The sequence below is a fragment of the Callithrix jacchus genome, chromosome 22 (assembly GCF_049354715.1).
Source record: "Callithrix jacchus isolate 240 chromosome 22, calJac240_pri, whole genome shotgun sequence".
In the NCBI taxonomy this organism is placed as follows: domain Eukaryota; kingdom Metazoa; phylum Chordata; class Mammalia; order Primates; family Cebidae; genus Callithrix; species Callithrix jacchus.
The window spans coordinates 31938662-31958358 of NC_133523.1; the positions used below are offsets into that span (position 1 = coordinate 31938662).

The 19697-nt window shown below is 52.9% G+C and overlaps 2 protein-coding genes and 1 pseudogene across 23 annotated transcripts; 1 reads left to right on the forward strand and 2 right to left on the reverse strand.

Annotated features, from left to right (window-relative positions):
- Positions 1 to 2: 2 nt before the first annotated feature.
- On the reverse strand, positions 3 to 2467 carry HSPB6 (heat shock protein family B (small) member 6). Its single transcript, XM_002762024.6, has 3 exons — positions 2250 to 2467; positions 1201 to 1323; positions 3 to 1113 (listed from the first exon to the last, which is right to left on the reverse strand). The coding sequence occupies exons 1-3, from the start codon at positions 2445 to 2447 to the stop codon at positions 946 to 948; spliced, it is 489 nt and encodes a 162-aa protein (XP_002762070.2). The 5' UTR covers positions 2448 to 2467; the 3' UTR covers positions 3 to 945.
- Positions 2468 to 3545: 1078 nt separating this feature from the next.
- On the forward strand, positions 3546 to 15071 carry PROSER3 (proline and serine rich 3). Of its 22 annotated transcripts, none has more exons than XM_078359068.1 (12): positions 3546 to 3632; positions 4396 to 4492; positions 4792 to 4994; positions 7854 to 7981; positions 8088 to 8191; positions 10433 to 10515; positions 10621 to 10763; positions 12598 to 12785; positions 12876 to 13517; positions 13629 to 13797; positions 13894 to 13975; positions 14147 to 15071. In XM_078359068.1, exons 1-12 carry the CDS (start codon positions 3622 to 3624, stop codon positions 14286 to 14288), a joined length of 1992 nt encoding a protein of 663 aa, XP_078215194.1. In that variant the 5' UTR covers positions 3546 to 3621; the 3' UTR covers positions 14289 to 15071. The 22 variants fall into 22 exon arrangements, with proteins under 22 accessions (XP_078215194.1, XP_078215199.1, XP_078215196.1 ...); XM_078359073.1 differs by having other exon boundaries at positions 14476 to 15071; XM_078359070.1 differs by having other exon boundaries at positions 12900 to 13517.
- A 2290-nt stretch (positions 15072 to 17361) lies between these two features.
- Positions 17362 to 19136, reverse strand: LOC100408622 (proteasome subunit beta type-2 pseudogene; annotated as a pseudogene).
- Between the last annotated feature and the right edge of the window lie 561 nt (positions 19137 to 19697).

Below are 19697 nucleotides of genomic sequence, written 5' to 3' on the forward strand. Positions count from 1 at the left end.
AGTTGGCAGAGCTCCAGCAAATTTATTGGGACAGTGAGCCTGGGAAAGTGACAGAGTCGTGGCAGGGAGAAAGGCTATGGGGAATCAGAGGGGGTGCTCGGTTGGGTCTTGAAGGAGAAGAGGTGGATGGGAGGTGGGTTGCCAAGGAGATTTCGTGTTGGAGACTTGGGGATCAAGACAAAGGGATGGGGTGGGGGGTCTAGTCAGAGTTGGGGAGGGGGCCTAGGACATCCATGCAGAGTCTGGGAAGGTTGGGGCAGGAGAGTCTGTACAATTTGGGATTGGATGTTCTGGTTGGCCTGGAATAGGTGTCCAAGAGTTGGGGCGGTCAGAAAAGAGTTCCAGAGCCTGGTGTGGCTGGCTGGAGTTTTATGGCAGAAAATGGGCTGGAGGGGCCAGTTGTGGATTGTCTGGTTGCAAGGGAAGGTTTGGGTCTTGGGAACCAGGCCCGGATGATCTGGAGCGGGAGGTCTGTGCAGTGTGGAACATTTGTGGCGTGGAGGCATTGTGCCTGACTGTCCTGGGGTTGGGGGAGGGCTGTCTACACCATAATTTGGTGTCAAAGTAGGGAAGGGATGGAAATATGGTACCCGGATATCTTTGTAGAATACTCAGAAGGAAGTAGAACCGTGGGGCTATATGCCAAGAAAGTGGGTCGGTGGGGCTGAGACTGTCGGCCGAGGGTTAGGGGAGTGCTGGTAGGGTCTGGAAGCCAGGGAGGTGTTGGTGTGAAGTCTGAAAGCTGGAGGAGGTGTGACAGTGAGGGTGTCAGAGGAAGGGGCTAGGTTATCAAGGCAGTGTCTAGGGTGGAGGTCAGGGCAGAATCCAGGAGTGGCTGAGAGGACAGTTCTGGGCGCGATCAGGACATCTGGCTGGGCGGAGTCAGATCAGCTTTAAAAGACGGAGCCTGAGGAGGCTCCCGGGGTGCGGGCGTGGCCCCGCCCCCTACTTGGCGGCGGCCGGTGGCGGTAGTGGGGCCTGGGCCGACGCTGGTGCGGCCTGGATGGACAGGACGCCCTCGGGGGACAGCGCGGACGTCACGGCAGCGGGATCCACGCCAGGAGGCAGGCGGTAGCGGCGGTGGAACTCCCGCGAGACGAATCCGTGCTCATCCTGGAGGGGAAGGAGGCTTGAGCGGCCCCGCCCCTCCGGCCCGGCGGCGCGCGTGCCCGCTCTAGCCCCGCCCCCGCCGCGGCTCACCGGGCGCTCCTCGTGGCGCGCGTGCACCTCCACGTGTTCGCCCACCACCTTGACAGCGATTTCCTCCGGCGAGAAGTGCTTCACGTCTAGCAGCACCGAGAAATGTCCGGGGTCTGTCGGCACCTGCGCGCAGTGAGCGCGGGTGGGACTGTCATCGGGCCATGCCAGGCTCGCGGGACCCACCCAGGGAAACCCCACCCCATCGGTTCCGTGCTGCAGCTCACTCTGGCCTCCCGAGCTCAGCAATCTGCTCTCCTACTGGGAATCACCCAGGACCTCTTCACCCCGAATAACGGGGATTAGCCCTCCTCCTGTAATATCTGGGATTGCGCTCTCCCCCGCAGTGATGAGGCTCCCTTCCCCTGCAAGGTCAGGAACCTCCGCCCTCCCCGGTGTCAGGGAATCCTCCGAAGTCACCACCATGCACCCCAGGGCACTGATTCCCCGGCTCCCTCTTCAGAGCCCCGGGTCCCTTCTCCCCCAGCCCCGACAAACTCGCCAAGATGCCCCTTCCCCCGTCTCCAGAATCCTCTGCCTACTTTCCCACTCCGGTCAAGGGACCTCGGCAGCGACTGGTAGCCTTCCCCCACTTCAGAGTGGCCAGGACCCCTTGCTCAAGTCTCAGGCCTTTCCCTTCCTGTTTTGGAGACATGGAGCCACTGCATGAAGTCTCCCAACTCTTCCCCGAGACTAGGAACATTCCTTCCCCTCGGGCAACCTTTAACGCCTCCTTTTACCCAGATTTCCCGGGTCACCAGCCTCCTTCAGATTCAGCAAAACTCCCCTTAGAGCGACCCAGGCCTTCCACTCCCTGGAGAGCTAATGAGACTCCCCAGTCCCCCGACACACACACACCCAAGAGCGACTGGGACCTCCCACTCGATGCAGTGAGCGGGCCTCTGAGATTCCCAGGAACTCCGGAAGCCCCTCGGAGCTGCCGGACTCTCCACCCCGCCAAGGCCAACGAACATTCTGTCACACGCCCCCCACCCCAGGCTGACCCAGACCCCCCGGCATTGCTTGAGTTCGCCCCTCCCCAGGCCTGGCACCTGGGCAACCGGCAGCGCCACGCTGGGTGCGCGCAGGTAGTAGGGGGCGAGCGTGGTGGGGCAGAGCGCAGCCAGTTCGGCCTCCAGCAGCCCCTCGCCGAAGCGCTGGTCAAAGAGGCGTCCGGGCGCCGAAAGTCCGGGCAGTGGGGCCGAGGCGCGGCGCAGCCAAGACGGCTGCACAGGCACCGGGATCTCCATCCTGCTCCTCGCGTTGCAGTGCCCCTGCGTGCGCAGCCGCCGATTTATAGTGAGCCCTGTGCCGGCCCCTCGAAGGGCTGCCCAGGGACACTGGGACCGTGGCCAGACTCAGCCATTAGGAGAGCCTTATTTAGAAACCCAAACAATGACTTCGCCATTTATTAAGTGCCTGCTGAATGCCTGGCAAAGGCGGTTAAGAAGGTGTCACGAAGATTCCCCAATTTCCAGAGGCGAAACTAAGGCTGAGGTGCGGGGGGGGGGGATTGCCGGTGTGGGGAGCACAGCGCTGTCATTGGGGCCCAGGGCCCAAGAGGCCCACGGAAGTTTCCAGTCCCTTTAATCCAGTGCCGCCCCCCTGGCAACTCTGAGGATGACGCAGATGGAAGTCTTAGGAGCAGATTCCTGGAGAATGTGGTAGCCTGGCCAGGATGTCAGGAGGACATAGAACAGGCCCTCCCTACTCTCATCCTCAGCCGGGCCTTGGGCCCAGTCTCCCGGCAGGCCGGGCCTAATTCTGTGCCTCTGACTCAGCCTCAGGTGCGCAGCGGCCATGAACAGTTTAGGCTGGCCCCCCGGGGGCCGTGCCCTGGGGCTCGAAATAGCTCATTTTGATCCTGCTACCTCGGCCAGGAGCCCAGACCTGGCAACTGATGCAACCAGCTGCTGCTGCGGCAAGAAGGAAGTGGTTAGATGACAATCGGGATGAACTGATTGGCCCAACTGATGGAGGAATGGCGATTAGAGAGGGAGAAGAGTCCCCGCGTTGCCTCTGCAACTGAAAGAACGGTAATTAGACCGGAGTCGGGACAGAACTTCTGCAGCAAGGTTTTAAAAAGCCGCACTTTTAGGCGAAGATACTTTAGATCACCTCCTAACTGCAAGCCCATCCTCAAATCCTTCCCATTGGTGCACGGTCTTGCCAATTACTGCTACACGCTGCAGGTTCTCCAATCAAACGCGCTCTGTTTCAGGCAGGCAGGTGTTTCAACCAATCGTGAGACACCTTCCGGCTACTCTTATTTCCTCTCTTTCATTGGTGGCCTTGGAGGCCTCTCGCTTCCTGCGCGGGCACTAAGAAGGGCGGGCTGATAGGGCGTTGCTAAGCGACGGAGATGCCAACGGGGCTTGTTTCGTAAAGGAGCAGAGCAGGAGGGAGTGCGGTGGGAGCCGCGGGATGGACCGCAGGTGAGGATCCCCCTCAGCACAGCCTGGGGACGGGCCAGATAGGGTCTGGAGTCGCTAGGGCTCCGCAGCACTGAAACTACAGCTCCCAATAGCCTTTGGCCGTTCCAGCCGTAGCCTTCAGCATCCCGGGGGTCCCTTAGAGTTTTAGGTTCCTCTCTAAGGGGCCCCAAGGGATTATTTCCTCTAAAGATGTCCAAAGAAAGCTTGAGATCTGAATTTTTAAATTTTGAAATGGTCCCAAAACACGCCTGGGCGTTGTCTTTGAACTTTCTCTCGGAGGCGGAGCCCAGTGGATCCTGGGGCTTGTAGTCCATCTACCCTTCGCCTTCGTGTCTCCAAGAATTTATGGGAAATGCTCGGTGATACCGCGGTTCTTAACCCGAGCTCCACCTCACAGTCACCTGGGACGCTGCGGAAAAGACCCGGAGGCTAAGCCCCCACTAACAGATAATCTGATTCTGTTGGTCTGGAATGGGAACCGCGCGACTGTAACGGAGAAAAGCCCGTCCTAGACTGGATCCAGGGTTGAGAACCACCGGCTGCCAGTTCCTGAGTTGCTTCCTGTTAAGATTGCTCCAAGGGCGGGCTCCAGGACTCACGCTTCCACTGTCTATCCTGAATGTGCAGCGGTGCTTCATGGGAATAACAGTCCCTCTCTTCCAGGAATCTATGGGAATTGTCTGGTTCTGCCCTCCTCTAGTGTTCCCCTCCCCAGGGCTGCAGCGAAACCACGTGCTGCCTGAACCCCACTTTCCTCTTGCAGCCTGCCAGTTTTCTCCATTCAAAAGAATCCCTTTGGAGGTGCGCTCTTGGGTGGAAGCCACTATTGGCCATCCCGGAGTCAGACCTCGTGTCCTAAGGTGAGGACACCCCTCAAAGAGTGCTGAGTGCCAGCCCAGTAGCAAAAGAATGACCTCTAGAGGGTAGGAAGACATGTGATGAGAGATTTAAGAGACAGGCCCTTCTCCCCTCCCTATGGCCCTGGCCTGGTCTGCCTCTCTACCACCTGGATTCCCTCCTGAGCCCCCAACTCTAGGTCATTATCATTATAGGATGAGTTTCCTCCCCTCTGGACTGAGAATTCGTGTGTGTCTTGGTTCCCCTGCAGGGATGACCCATCAGACCTCACACTTTTTCTTCTGCTCTTCTCCCATCTTAGACCCTGAGCCCATCCAGGTCTCAGAGATCCAGGCTCCCACAAGCTCCCAAGGCTCCAGCCACAGGTCCCAACTCCCCTGAGCTGTCTGAAGAGTCCTGGACATCCAGTTCAGGGACTCCTTCCCCACCCAGTACCACTGAGGGACAGATGGGGGCTTCCCCATCACCCACCCTAATTGACAGTGGGGACTCCGTGGTGGCCAAGTAAGTACCAGCAGCCCTGGGGAAAAGGAGAGTTTGGGTTAGAGGGAGGGAGAAGGCACACAGCAATAATCATCGTGGCCAGAGCTGTTTTCATGCAGCGCTTTTTCAGGACCAGGCACTTTATGTGTGTTATTAAGAACTCTGGAACTAGACTGCCTGAGTTCAAATCCCAGCTGTGTCACTTACTCTCTGTATAATCTTGGCCTCAGTTTATCTCTTTTTATTTATTTAGAGACAGGGTCTCACTCTGTCACTCAGGCTGGAGGTCAGTGTTGCAATCACAGCTCATTATAACCTCAAACTTCTGGGCTCACGTCATCCTCCCACCTCAGCTTCCTGAGTCTCTGGGGTTATAGGCGCATACCACTACACCCAGCAATCCTCCCACCTTGGCCTCCAAAAACTGCTGTGATTATAGGCCAGACCTACCATGCCCAGCCTCAGTTTCTTTATCTCTAAATTGGTTTGTTTGTTTGTTTTTTTGAACAAGTTTCATTCTTGTTGTCCAGGCTTTAGTGCAGTGGTGTGATCTCGGCTCACTCTAACCTCTTTCTCCTGGGTTCAAGTGATTCTCCTGCCTCAGCCTCCTGAGTAGCTGGGATTATAGGCACTAACCACCATGCTCGGCTAATTTTTTTGTATTTTTAAGAGAGATGGGGTTTCACCATGTTGGCCAGGCTGGTCTCGAACTTCTGGCTTCAGGTGATCCATGCCCCGCTCTGCCTCCAGAAGTGCTGAAATTACAGGTGTGAGCCACTGCACCTGACCTAAATTGGGCATATGAATTGTATATATCTCCTAGGGCTGTTTTGAGCTTTCTATTTTTTTTTTTTTTTTTTTTTTTTTGAGATGGAATCTCTGTTAGCCAAGGCTGGAGTGCAATGGCAAGGTCTCAGCTCACTGCAACCTCTGCCTCCCAGGTTCAAGCAATTCTCTTGCCTCAGCCTCCCGAATAGCTAGGATTATAGGCTCCCACCACTATGCCCAGCTCATTTTTGTATTTTTAGTAGAGACCATGTTGGCCAGGCTGGTCTCAAACTCCTGACCTCCTTGGCCTCCCAAAGTATTGGGATTACATGTGTGAGCGACCGTGCCCAGCCTGTTTTCAGCTTTCAATGAGTGCTGTATGTAATGATCTCTAGCAATGCCTCTCACATGGTGAGCACTTAGATTTGTAGAATACAGGTTCAGGTGCTGTAATAAAGAGTCCCAAGTTAATTATGGCTGAAATGAGATAGCATTTATTCTTCCCTCACCTGCAGTCCAGGCAGAAGCCAACAGGAATGATGTGGCACCCGGTAGTTGTGTCAGGGACACAGGTTTCTTCTGTCTTGTTGCTGTCCCAACTCTAGGCCGTTGTCCTTTCCTTCCTGGTGCAAAATGGCTTTCAACCACATCAGCTTTCCAAAATCACATTTCATACCCTGTTTGTCAAGAACCTAGTCACGTGGCCACAAGGCTACAAGGGTACCTGGTAAATATAGTCCACAGAAGAGCGGCTGTGTGCCCAGCTAAAAGTTACTCCTGGGTGGGCACAGTGGCTCATGCCTGTAATCCCAGCACTTTGGGAAGCCCAAGTGGGAGGATTACTTGAACCCAGGAGTTTCCAGACCAGCCTGGGCAACATGCCGAGATCCCGTTTCTACTGAAAATACAAAAATACCACTGTTCGGCCAGGCACAGTGGCTCATGCCTGGGAGACCGAAGCGGGTGGATCACCTGAGGTCAGGAGTTCGAGGCCAACCTGACCAACATGGTGAAACTCCATCTCTACTGAATTAGCCAGGCGTGGTGTTGCACACCTGTAATCCCAGCTACTTGGGAGGCTGGGGCAGGAGAATCACTGGAACCCCAGAGGCAGAGGTTGCAGTGAGCCGAGATTGCACCATTGCATTCTAGCCTGGACAACAAGAGCAAAACTCCATCTCAAAAATAAATAAATAAATAAGGCCGGGCATTTTGGCTCACACCTGTAATCCAAGCACATTGGAGCCCAAGGCGGGCGGATCACCTGAGGTCAGTTCAAGACCAGGCTGACCAACATGGTGAAACCCCATCTTTAAAAATAATAATAAATAAATAATAAAATAAATAAATAAAACAAAATTAGCCAAGTGTGGTGGAATGCACCTGTGGTCCCAGCTACTCAGGAGGCTGAGGAGGGAGGATTTCTTGAGCCCAGGAGTTGGGGGCTGCAGTGAGCCACGATTGCACAACTGCCTTCCAGCCTGGGAGACAGAGCAAGACCCTATTTCGAAAAAAGTTATGTGACCGTATAAGAAAGAAAAGCAGATATTGCGGGAGAGCTACCAGGCTTTGCCATGGTGCTTGGTAAATGGTGGCTGCCCAGATTATTCTTTTTTTTTTCTTTTTTTAAGATGAAGTCTTGCTGTGTCACCAGGCTGGAGTGCAATGGCCTGATCTCGGCTCTCTGCAACCTCCGCCTCCCAGGTTCAAGCGATTCTTCTGCCTCAGCCTCCCAAGTAGCTGGGACTACAGGCATGCACCACCATGCTCAGCTAATTTTTTTATTTTTATTTATTTATTTTATTTTTTTTTTTATTGGATTTTAGGTTTTGGGGTACATGAGCAGAGCATGCAAGACAGTTGCGTAGGTACACACACGGCAGTGTGCTTTGCTTCCCTTCTCCCCTTCACCCACATTTGGCATAATTTTTGTATTTTTAGTAGAGATGGGGTTTCACCATGTTGGCCAGGATGGTCTCGATCTTTTCACCTTGTGATCCGCCCGCCTCAGCCTCCCAAAGTGCATAAGCCACTGTGTCTGGCCTAATGATTATTCTTCTTATTATTTGGCTCTCCTCACTCCACTCACCTCTTATCCCCTGCTGTTCACAGGTATATAAACAGGTTCCGCCAGGCTCATCCCACCAGCCGAGAGGAGCGCCAGCCTGCAGGCCCAACAGCAGCTGACTTTTGGTGGCTGCGTCCTGACTCTCCAGACCCCAGCAGTCAAAATGCAGCAGGTACCTCCTTCAGTGCCATCCACCGCCCCCACCCCTAAACCTTTGCAGGTCAGTGCCCCCAGTAGCTATTCCTCCTGGCTCTCATACCTCAACTGGGGCTTCTCAGCAGGAGCCAACAAACCACAAAGAAGACCTCATACAGCTGTCCCTACTGCGGCCAAGGTGACCAGTGCATCCCAGGCTGTGGCTCCCCTTCAGGAAATAAAGCAGGTGATATCCTCATTCACTCCCTCCCTGGTGTGCCTGAACTGACAGCACCAGCCCTGGGATAGAATTAGAAGATCAGGAGTGGTGGCTCACACCTGTAATCCCAGCACTTTGGGAGGCCAAGGTGGGAGGATTGCTTGAGGCCAGGAGTTCAAGACCAGCTTGGGCAACATGGTGAGATCCTGCCTCCACTTAAAAAAAAAAAAAAAAAAGAGCCAGGTGTGGTGGTATGCACCTGTAATCCCAGCTACTTGAGAGCCTGAGGTTGGAGGATTGCTTAAGCCTAGAAGTTCAAGGCTGCAGTGAGCTATGATTGCACCACTGCACTCCAGCCTGGGCAACAGAGCAAGACCCTGTCTCTATTAAAAAAAAAAAAAAAAAGGCCAGCCACAGTTGCTCATGCCTGTAATCCCAACACTTTGGGAGGCTGAGGCAGGTGAATTATTAGGTCAGGAGTTCAAGACCAGCCTGGCCAACAAGGTGAAACCCCATCTTTACTAAAGATACAGAAAATGAGCCAGGCGTGGTGGCTGCTTGAACCTAGGAGGCAGAGGTTGCAGTGAGCTGAGAACACGCAGGTGCACTCCAGGTTGGGCGATAGGGTGAGACTCTTGTCTCAAAAAAAAAAAAAAAATTAGAGCTGATCCCCATTTCAAGGAAGCTAGAACAGAAAAGGAGAATTTGCTGGCTGATGTAATTGAGAAATCCAAAAGCAGATGTTTCCAGAAATGCCTGGATCCAGGTGTTTGAATAACGCTGGGAGAGATCCAATTCTCTCTGGGCTCCATGCTCTTTTTTTTTTTTAACTTAGAGACAGAGTCTTGCTCTGTCACCCAGGCTGGAGTTCAGTGGCACAGTCATGGCTCACTGAAGCCTTCACCTCCTGCGTATCTGGGACTACAGGCATACACCACCGTGCCCAGCTAATTTTTTGTGTTTTTGTAGAGATGGGTCTTACTTTGTTGTCCAGGCTGGTCTCAAATTCCTGGACTCAAGCAATTCTGCCTCAGCTTCCTAAAGTGCTGGGATTGCAGGTATGAGCCCTGGCACCCACCTCTGTGCTCCTCTCAGTCCCAGGCGGGCTTTCTCCTCGCAGTAGCCAGGGTGGCCCTCGGGGTCTCTAGGCTTCATGGTCCTAGCTCAGTGACTCCACTGGAAAGTGGAGGCTTTTCTGATTGCTCCATCCAAAGTCCCAGGGCTCACTGTGATTCACACATCCTTGAGCCAACCACTGTGAACCAGAAGACAGAATGCTCTGATGAATCGGCTATGATCTGGAAGGTGGGATCCATCCTACTCCAACTGTGATTTGTCCATGAAAGGTACTGATCCACCAGGCGCAGTGTCTCATGCCTATAATCCCAGCACTTTGGGAGGCCGAGGCAGGTGGATCACCTGAGGTTGGGAGTTTGAGACCAGCCTGACCAACATGGAGAAACCCTGTCTCTACTAAAAATACAAAATTAGCCAGGTATGGTGGTGCATGCATGTAATCCCAGCTACTCGGGAGGCTGAGGCAGGAGAATCACCTGAGGTTGGGAGTTTGAGACCAGCCTGACCAACATGGAGAAACCCTGTCTCTACTAAAAATACAAAATTAGCCAGGTATGGTGGTGCATGCATGTAATCCCAGCTACTTGGGAGGCTGAGGCAGGAGAATCACTTGAACCTGGGAGACAGAGGTTGCAGTGAGCTGAGATCCTATCATTGCACTCCAGCCTGGGCAACAAGAGCGAAACTCTGTGTCTCAATTAAAAAAAAAAAAGGCCGGGCGAGGTGGCTCAAGCCTGTAATCCCAGCACTTTGGGAGGCTGAGGCGGGTGGATCACAAGGTCAAGAGATCGAGACCATCCTGATCAACATGGTGAAACCCCGTCTCTACTAAAGATACAAAAAATTATCTGGGCATGGTGGCGCGTGCCGGTAATCCCAGCTACTAAGGAGGCTGAGGCGGGAGAATTGCCTGAACCCAGGAGGCGGAGGTTGCAGTGAGCCAAGATCATGCCATTGCACTCCAGCCTGGGTAACAAGAGCGAAACTCCGTCTCAAAAAAAAAAAAAAAAAAAAAGGTGCTGATCCAAAGGGGAAATCTGGGTCTCTCCTCCCTGAGGAGGAGGAGCAGATTTTAAGCCAGCACATGAGGTTACCGAGGGCGGTACAACCTGCTCTCCAGGCCCTCTGTTTAAAACCCCTTTCCCAGCAGCCTTTGGGTGGGGGCTGGCCTCTGACCCTCTCACCCTGCAGAACCTCAACACATGGAACTCATCTCTGCTGGACCTGGAGACACTGAGCCTACAGAGCAGAGCTGCCAGGCTGCTCAAACGCAGGTGCCTGCACCCCGCCCCCAGCACCCTTCCCACCCTTCCCACTGCAGCTCCACCTGGCCCAGGTCTTGAGACCTCCATTGCCTGACTCCTGCCTTCTCCTTGCAGCAAAGCCTCCACATCCTCCTCCTCCTCCCTCAGCCGCAGCGATGCCAGGACTTCCTCATTCCCCACCAGCTCCGACGAACTCTCTCCCTTCTCAGAGACCTTCATCCCTGACTCAAGCAAGGGCCCTGGCCCCAGGGCACCTGGTAAGGGCTGGGAAGCAAGGGCTGAGGGAAGCCTGGGTGCAAATCCCAGCTCTGCCACTGACCATCTGTGGGACTATGGGCCTCTCTGGGCCTTGTTTCTCCAGCTGTAAAACAGGGATAATAAGGCCGGGTGCAGTGGCTCACACCTGTAATCTCAGCACTTTGGAAGGCCGAGGTGGGTGGATCACCTGAGGTCAGGAGTTCGAGACCAGCCTGGCCAACATGGGGAAACCCCATCTCTACTAAAAGTATAACAAGTAGCCGGGCATGGTGGCAGGCAAATGTAATCCCAGCAACTTGGGAGGCTGAGGCAGGAGAATTGCTTGAACTCGGGAGGCGGAGGTTGCAGTGAGCCAAGATTGCACCATTGCACTTCCTGGGCAACAGTGCGAGACTGTGTCAAAAAAAAAAAAAGAGTGGACCAGGTGTGGTGGCTCATGCCTGTAATTCCAACACTTTGGGAGGCGGAGGTGGATGGATCACAAGGTCAGGAGTTCAAGACCAGCCTGGCCAACATGGTGAAACCTGTCTCTAATAAAAATACAAAAATTAGCTGGATGTGGTGGCACACATCTGTAATCCCAGTTATTCAGGAGGCTAAGGCAGGAGAATCGCTTGAACCCAGGAGGCAGAGTCTGCAGTGAGCTGAGATCTCGCCACTGCACTCCAGCCCGGGTGACAAGAGCAAGAGTCCATCTCAAAAAAAAAGTGATTCCATCATAGTCCAATTCCTGGGCTCAAGCGATCCTCCCACCTCAGCCTCCCAAGTCGCTGGGACTATAGGCATGCACCACTATGCCCAGCTAATTGTTTTAATTTTTTTATTTGTTGAGATAGGGTCTCACTATGTTGCCCAGGCTGATCTTAAACTCCCAGGCTCAAATGATCCCCCAACCTTGGCTCCCCAAAGCACAGGGATTACAAGAATGAGCCATTCATTAGGCCCAGCTGGTTGTTGCAGTTTTGAATAAGGAAGCCTGGGAAGGTGCCCAAGATCTGAGGGATGTGAGAGAATCCACTATGTGATACATGAAGGAAGAGTGTTCGAGGCAGAGGGAGCCACAGGTGTAAAAGGCAAAGCCTTTGCCTTTCCCCAGGAGAGAGGTGCAGCCACAGGAGGGTTCCCACTGAGGGGCCTGGTCCAACTCAGGTATTCACAGGCTCCCTCTGGCTGAGAGTAGGGAACAGATTCAGAGGAGAGCAGAGAGACCAGGGAGGCTGCTTGAGAGTCCAGGTGGAGTGAGTGGGGCTGGAGCAGGGCGAGGGCCATAGGGGGTGGGGGAGTGGGTGGATTCGGGGAGTATGTCTTCTGCTCACTGCTGTAACTCCAGCGTCCAGAACAGCTCAATAAATATTTGTTGAATGAGATCAGGCACTGTGGCTCACACTTGTAATCCCAGCACTTTGGGAGGCCCGGGTGGAACGATGGCTTGAGCCCAGGAGTTTGAGACCAGCTTGGGCAACAAATCAAGACCCTGTCTCTACAAAAAAAGTAAAAATTACCCCCGTGTGGTGGCACATGCCTGTAGTCCCAGCTACTCAGTAGGTGAAGGTAGGAGAATCGCCTGAGCCCAGGAGGTCGAGCTGGGTGACAGAACAAGACCATATATATATAATGAACAAAGACTTGAACGATGACAGGTGGAGAAGCCCAGGAGCACCCACTCCCCAGACTTTGACCCCTTCCTCTCTTCCCACTCTAGAGTGGAGCTGGGACAGTATCTGGAGAGCCTGTCTGAGTAACCCTTGCAGGCATGTGTGCAGGCTGTCACAGGGCTTCTGATCTCCCTGGCCCCTGCCTCACCCTCTCCTCTCTACCTCCCTTCCCCTACAGCATCCCTGGCACCAGCCCAGGCCCAGACCCCCACCCCTGCTCCAGCCCCAGCCTCCTCCCAAGCACCCCTTCGGCCAGAGGATGACATTTTGTACCAGTGGCGGCAGCGGCGGAAGCTTGAACAGGCTCGGGGAAGCAAGGGTGGTGGAGCCTGGGTGCTGCCTGGGACCCCTGCCCTCCAGACTCTGGTGAGTCGGGGAAGGAGGAGCCTGTGGGGAGCTGGAGGAGAGGGTGGGTCTGAGGGGAAGCAAGGACGCTTGGCCCTCTCTCCATACGAGATCTCTCTTCCTATCTGTCCTCAGACCTCTCCTACTCCAGTGGAGACCCTCGGTGCTCTGGGAAACCAGCCTAACCACATCCCACCATGGAGCAGTGTGGCCCAGCCTGGTCCACCCGAGGTCTTCTATGTGGAGAGGCCTCCCTTTCCCTCTGTGTCCTCTCCACATATCTTTTGGGCCCCTAGCCCCCACGGGTTCTGGGCCCCACAATCTGGGCCTTGGGTATCCCTCGGGGCTGTTCCTCCCATGCATCTGGCCTCCACCCTAGCGCCTCTGGCCTCCACCCTCCCACCCCTGGACTCTACCCACCAATCCCCAGCCTCTACCCCAGCACCTCCAACCTCCACCCTCACACCCCCAGCTGGCCCCCAAGGCTTTCCTATCCCTGAGCCAAGCAGCTCCGCCCAGCCTAACAGCCAGGGGCCCAAGTCTAGGAGAAGCAGAGCCCTTCCCCAAGAGGCTGCCCAGCCCGTCACTGAAGCTGGCCAGGGGCCTGGCCCTCAGCTCAGGGGTGTCCTGGGCCAGGTAGTGGCAGCTCGGCTGTTCCCTGACAGCCTGGAGGACCCGCCTTCTCACCTCAAGGGCCCACCTCCACCCAAGGCTGGATCTCCAAAAGTCAAGACCACACAACCTCAAACCAAGGTCACTCCCCCTCCATCTGAATCCCAGCCTCAGGCCAAGGCCATGCCACCCGCAGCAGGGTCAGTGATCTGGAAGGCCGAAGCCACTCCATCCCTTGGTGCATGCCCACAGCCCGAGGTCCCACCCACTCCAGCAGAGCTGACATCCACAGTCAAGGACACACCGCCTGCCTTCCAGGCTGGGTCTCCGGAGGCCCTGGCCCCGCCCCCGCCCGCTGCTCACCATCCCCGCTCAGAGGCCCTGCTCGACCAGGCAGCCCGGCTGCTGGAGGCTGCAGAAGGTGATGCCTCTGCCCCCGGGGATGTTGGTGGTGGGCCTACCCGTGAAGAGGCCGGCTCCCTAGAGCTCATTCTTCTCCCCTCGACCACCCGGGCAGACTCTGATGGCAGCGAGTTCCAGGACGATCCTGTGCTCCAGGTGCTAAGAGCCCAGAGAGCAGAGCTGAGTCGGCAGAAAAGGTGACCGACCCGACCCTCCCTCTCCAGAGTCTATGACACTGGGCCCCCAAGTCCTCTGAGACCCAGTTAGGTGCCCACCCCTTCTCCTCCCCTGTCCCAGCACTCCATCCACAGCCCAGATCCTAAGCCTGAGCACCTACTCCAGTCTCTGTTCTCCCGGCTTTTCTCCAGGGAAGCAGACGCCCTATTATCGTTCCTGTTGGACCAGGCCAAAGACCCGGGATCTCGGTCCCCTCCAGCCAGGTTGCCCCCAAGGTCCCCAAGGAGGGTGCTACAAAGGGAAGGAGCTTCCCTGGATGCCAAACGACTTTGAATTGTACAGATTCTAGATTCTATTTTACCCAGTGAGGTCTTTTTTGTTTGTTTGTTACTGGTTATCTGTGAGAAAGTGTTTGTTTTAGAAAGGCCAAGGGGTTGTGCCAATTTAAGGAAATGCCCCCTGCCCTCCGCTGCCCCGTGGCTCTGTCCTTTCCCACCCCTACTCTCTTTCTTGACCACAGAAACAAGATCTCCCTCCTGGTTTTATCGTCCTTGGGGGAGAGGTTTCAGGCAAGACTTCGGGCAAGCCTGGGACCCACCTTATCTGACGTCACTCAGGATTCCTGGCTCAAATAGGACCACAGGACTGTTCTCTGGGAAAGAAACTACAGGCTCATCGGAGTGTTGGATGATGGTCCGTCCGCAGCCATCATCCAGCTTGAGCAGCAGCCGCATCTCGTGCAGCTCACCCCTCCCTCCTTGAAGCACTTTCTCTCCTGCTTCCAGAACTTGAGCGTGTCAGCTCTGCCATGACCCAGAGCCACGGCGCTGACTTCTGTCTATGCCCACCCAGAGTCTCCTGCCTAGCTTCATGACTCCAAACCCCATCTCCATTCTGATGGTCCCCAGATTTCTATCTGTAACCTACACCTGGCCATAGAATCTTGGGCTCCTAGCTCATTACCATTTCTACCCAAGGGCTTGAAAAACATCTCCAATTCCATAGGTCCTAAATGGAGTCAGTCTTTCCCCCTGAGCATGCCCCTCCCAACTTTCTTCAGCTCTGTCCTTTGCCATTAAAGTTGCCTTTGGCTTCTGTCTTTCCCTTTCACCCACAGTTAACCTGCAAATCCTGCCATCTCCAACTTTATCTTGTTTTATTTTGAGACAGAGTTCCACTCATGTTGCCCGGGCTGGAGTGCAGTGGCGCAATCTTGGCTCACTTCAACCTCCACCTCGCGGGTTCAAGGGAGTCTCCTGCCTCAGCCTTCCAAGTACCTCGGATTACAGGCACCCACCACCACGCCTGGCTAATTTTTTTTTTTTTTTTGAGAGGAAGTCTTGCTCTGTCACCCAGGCTGGAGTGCAGTGGCTCGATCTCAGCTTACAGCAACCTCTGCCTCCCAGGTTGAAGCTCTTCTGCCTCAGTCGAAAGGGAGAAGCAGTTGAATTCTGGATAGATTTTAAAGGTGGAGGCCAGGCATGGTGGCTCACACCTGTAATCCCAGCACTTTGAAAGGCTGAGGCTGGTGGATCACCTGAGGGCAGGAGTTGGAGACCAGCCTGGCCAACGTGGTAAAACCCTGTTTCTACTAAAAATACAAAACAAAAACAAATGCTGGGCAGGGTGGCTCATGCCTGTAATCCCAGTACTTTGGGAGGCTGAGGTGGGCAGATTACTTGAGGTCAGGAGTTTAAGACCAGCCTGGCCAACATGGTGAAACCCTGTCTCTACTAAAAATACAAAAATTAACTGGGCATGATGGTAGGTGCCTGTAATCCCAGCTACTCAGGAGGCTGAGGCAGGAGACTCTCTTGAACTCAGGAGGCAGAGGTTGCAGTGAGCTGAGATTGCACCACTGCACTCCAGCCTAGGTGACAGAGTGAGACTCCACCTAAAAAAAAAAATTAATTTCTCTCTCTCTCTCTCTCTGTCTGTCTCTGACACTTGCTTTAGAGGCCACATTTAAAAAACTGGTTGCCATGCTGGGGAGAGGTTTGGGTTACACAGGTATATGCACTTATCAAACTTAGTGAAGTGTGTGAATTTCATTGTATGTAAAGTTTACCTCAAAAGAAAATATTGAACTCCAGTTAAAGATAACACCTGTAATCCCACTTCTTTGGGAGGCTGAGGCAGGAGGATCACTTAAGGACAGGAGAACACCCTGGGCAACACAGCAAGACCCCATCTCTACAAAAATAAATAAGTAAATAAATAGGTTTTGGAGGCGTGCTGAGGTGAGAGGTTTACTTGAGCCCAGGAGTTAAGGCTGCATTGTACTGAGCTAAGATTAGGCCACTGCACCCCAGCCTGAGCTACAGAACTACACCCTTTCTTTAAAAAAAGAAAAGTATGTACACTAAAATATTTAGGGAGCAATGTACCAATGTCTGCAATGTATGTTGAAATGTATCCATAGATGAGTTAGGTTGATAGATAAATAGGGTAATAGGAAGGTATAAGATAATGCAAGTATAGCAAAGTGTTCAGGCAGGACCTAAGTAGTGGATGTGGGGGTGTCCACTGTAAAACCTTTCAACTTCGCTGTATGTTAGAAACGTTTCATAATAAAATGACAGGGAATATATGACTGGGGTTGTTTGATATCTGCATTTACAAAATGGAGGGGTAAGATGGATTTCTAGTAACTTCTGTATGGCACAGACATGGTAAATATCTGTTTCCAACCTTTCTTTTTTTTTTGGAAACAGAGTCTGTCACCCAGGCTGGAGTGCAGTGGTGTGATCTTGGCTCACTCCAACATCTGCCTCCCAGGTTCAAGCGATTCTCCCGCTTCAGCCTCCTGAGTAGCTGGGATTACAGGCACACACCACCATGCCCAGCTAGTTTTTTTTTGTATTTTTAGTAGAGACAATGTTTCATCACGTTGGTGAGGCTGGTCTCAAACTCCTGACCTTGTGATCCACTTACCTCAGCCTCCCAAAGTATTGTGATTACAGGTGTGAGCCACCACACCCAGCCTGTTTCCAACCTTTCTAAACAAACCATACATTTTTTTTTTCAAATATATCCATAGTCACCTTTATTCTGAATTAACCATTTATCAAGAGTACACCTTGGTGGGGCCGGGTCGGGGGGGGGGGGGGCGCGTGGTGGCTCACGTCTGTAATCCCAGCACCTTAGGAGGCTGAGGTGGGAAGACCACGAGGTCAGGATATTGAGACCATCCTGGCCAACATGGTGAAACCCCATCTCTACTCAACATACAAAAATTAGTCGGGCATGGTGGCACACGCCTGTAATCCCAGCTACTGGGGAAGCTGAGGCAGGAGAATCCCTTGAACCCAGGAGGCGAAGGTTACAGTGAGCCAAGATCATGCCACTGCACTCCAGCCTGGCAACCGAGCAAGACTGTCTCCAAAAAAAAAAAGTGCACCTGAAAAGAGTAGAAAAAATAAAGGAGCCCATCAAAAAAAAAAGTTCCCTGGCAAGTGGGAGGGAGGGCATGATGTTAGGAGCCCTGTTTGGGGAAGGAAGTGTCCAGATCATGAATGCCATTTTTGTCAATGATTCAAACCCTGAAGGTTGGTAGATTGAGGAGGAAGCATTTCTGGAATTCCTCCAGACATTCCCTAAGCAGCTCCACTGCCCGCTCACATGAGCTAGTCAGTCTGTAGTATCGGTCTGACTCTCAGGATACTGAGAGTCAGGAAGGCACTGTAGCCGTGGGCTGCCAAAGGATCCTTGGCCAAGGCTGCCAGCTAGTCCACGTAGTAGAACACTGGCCCTTCAAGCTCATCATAGCCAGCCAGAAGGAGGTTCACATGATATGGGATCTGACTCCGAGGACAGCCAGGTTCCCGTGTGTGAAGTTAGTTGCTGCTGTGGGAGACGATTCATACCCATTTTCGCATCTTATAAAGTAGCACTTTTTTCTGAAAATATTCTGCAAACTGTGTGTTTCCAGCCTTTCCAACACACAGAAGTAATATTTTCTCACTCATCTTAAACATCTTGTCATGATTGTCCTTCATCTGGACAATATTGCTGGCGGCCACCCGGTCGGAGGTGACAAGAGCATAGTCGGGGCCTTGGATACCAATGAGGTACTCCACAGTGGCAGGAGGCCAGGGGCTGCAGGTCAGACAGAGCACGACACTCACCGGCTTCCTGGTCTCACCAGTGAGACAGCACCTCTGAGTGAAGCTTGGCGGGATACTGGCCACGTGACTTACAAATGATACATTTAAATGAAATCAGGGTGGTCACAGTGGCTCACACCTGTAATCTCAGCACTTTCAGAGGCCGAGGTAGGCGGGTCACTTGAGGTCAGGAATTCGATACCAGCCTGGGCAACATAGTGAAATCTTGTGTCTACTAAAAATACAAAAATTAGCTGGGCGTGGTGGTGGGTGCCTGTAGTCCCAGTTACTCGAGAGGCTGAGGCACGAAGATCGCTTGAACCTGGGAGTCGGAGCCTGCAGTGAGCTCAGATGGCACCACTGCACTCCCGCCTGGGCAACAGAGTGAGACTTCGTCTCAAAAACAAACAAAATAAATAAATAAAATTGACAAGAAAAATAGCTGGTTAGCTATAAGGAGAAATAAAAGATGTTTACAGTAGCAGAACCTGATCTAGCTGTGGCACAGCTGGGGTCTAGAAGCATTCCTGAGGAAGTTACACTTGAGCTGAGACAGGTGGGACTTATCTAGTTAATAAAGGACTGTCCTAATTAGTCTTGTTGGATAATAAACTGCTCACAAAACTTAGTGGCATAAAACATTTTATTATGCTCATGGATTCTGGGAGTTAGAGGTTTGGACAGAGCTCAGTTGGGGACAATTTTTGTCTGCTCCATGATGTCTGGGGGTTCAACTAGGAAGACTAAAAGGTGACTTGATGGACTTGATGGCTGTGGAGTGGAATCCTCAGGAACTTCTTCCATGGTCTTCTCCCAGTCTGACTGGGTCTATTGACTGTCATGCCTATACATAGCTCCATTAGCTTCGGCTTCCTCAAAGCATGGCTGCCTCAATATAGTCACACTTTGCATATGATGTACTATGCTTCTATAGCTCACTCCAGTGGACAAGAACATTGGTCAAGCAACTGCATTGCCTTTTATTGCATAGCCTTGGAAATCACCGTGTAACTTCCACTGTTTTCTACTGGTTGAAGCTATCCCAGTCCTTCCCAGATTCATAGAAAGCAGTCATAGATCGGCTGGGCTTGGTGGCTCATGCCTGTAATCCCAGCACTTTGGGAGGCCAAGGTGGGTGGATCACCTGTCGGGAGTTCAAGACCAGCCTGGCCAACGTGGTGAAACCCCATCTCTACTAAAAATACAAAAATTAGCCGAGTATGGTGGTGCATGCCTGTAATCCCAGCTACTTGGGAGGCTGAGGCAGGAGAATCACTTGAACCCAGGAGGTGGAGGTTGCAGTGAGCCAAGATCTCTCCACTGCACTTCAGCCTGGGCGACAGAGGGAGATTCTGTCTCAAAAAAAAAAAAAAAAAAAAAAGCAGTCATAGATTCTGTGTCTTGATAAGAAGAGTGTCAGAGAATTTGCAGATTTAAAATCACTGCAGGACCCCATTCTCCATGATGTGATCATTACACATAGCGTGCCTATATCAAAACATCTCATGTACCCCCACAATATATATTCCTAAATATACCTATTATGTACACTGAAAAATTAAAAACTAGAAAATCATTGTAGTGGTGGATGGGGAAACACTCCAGGCAGAAGGAACATCGTGGGAAATCCCTATGG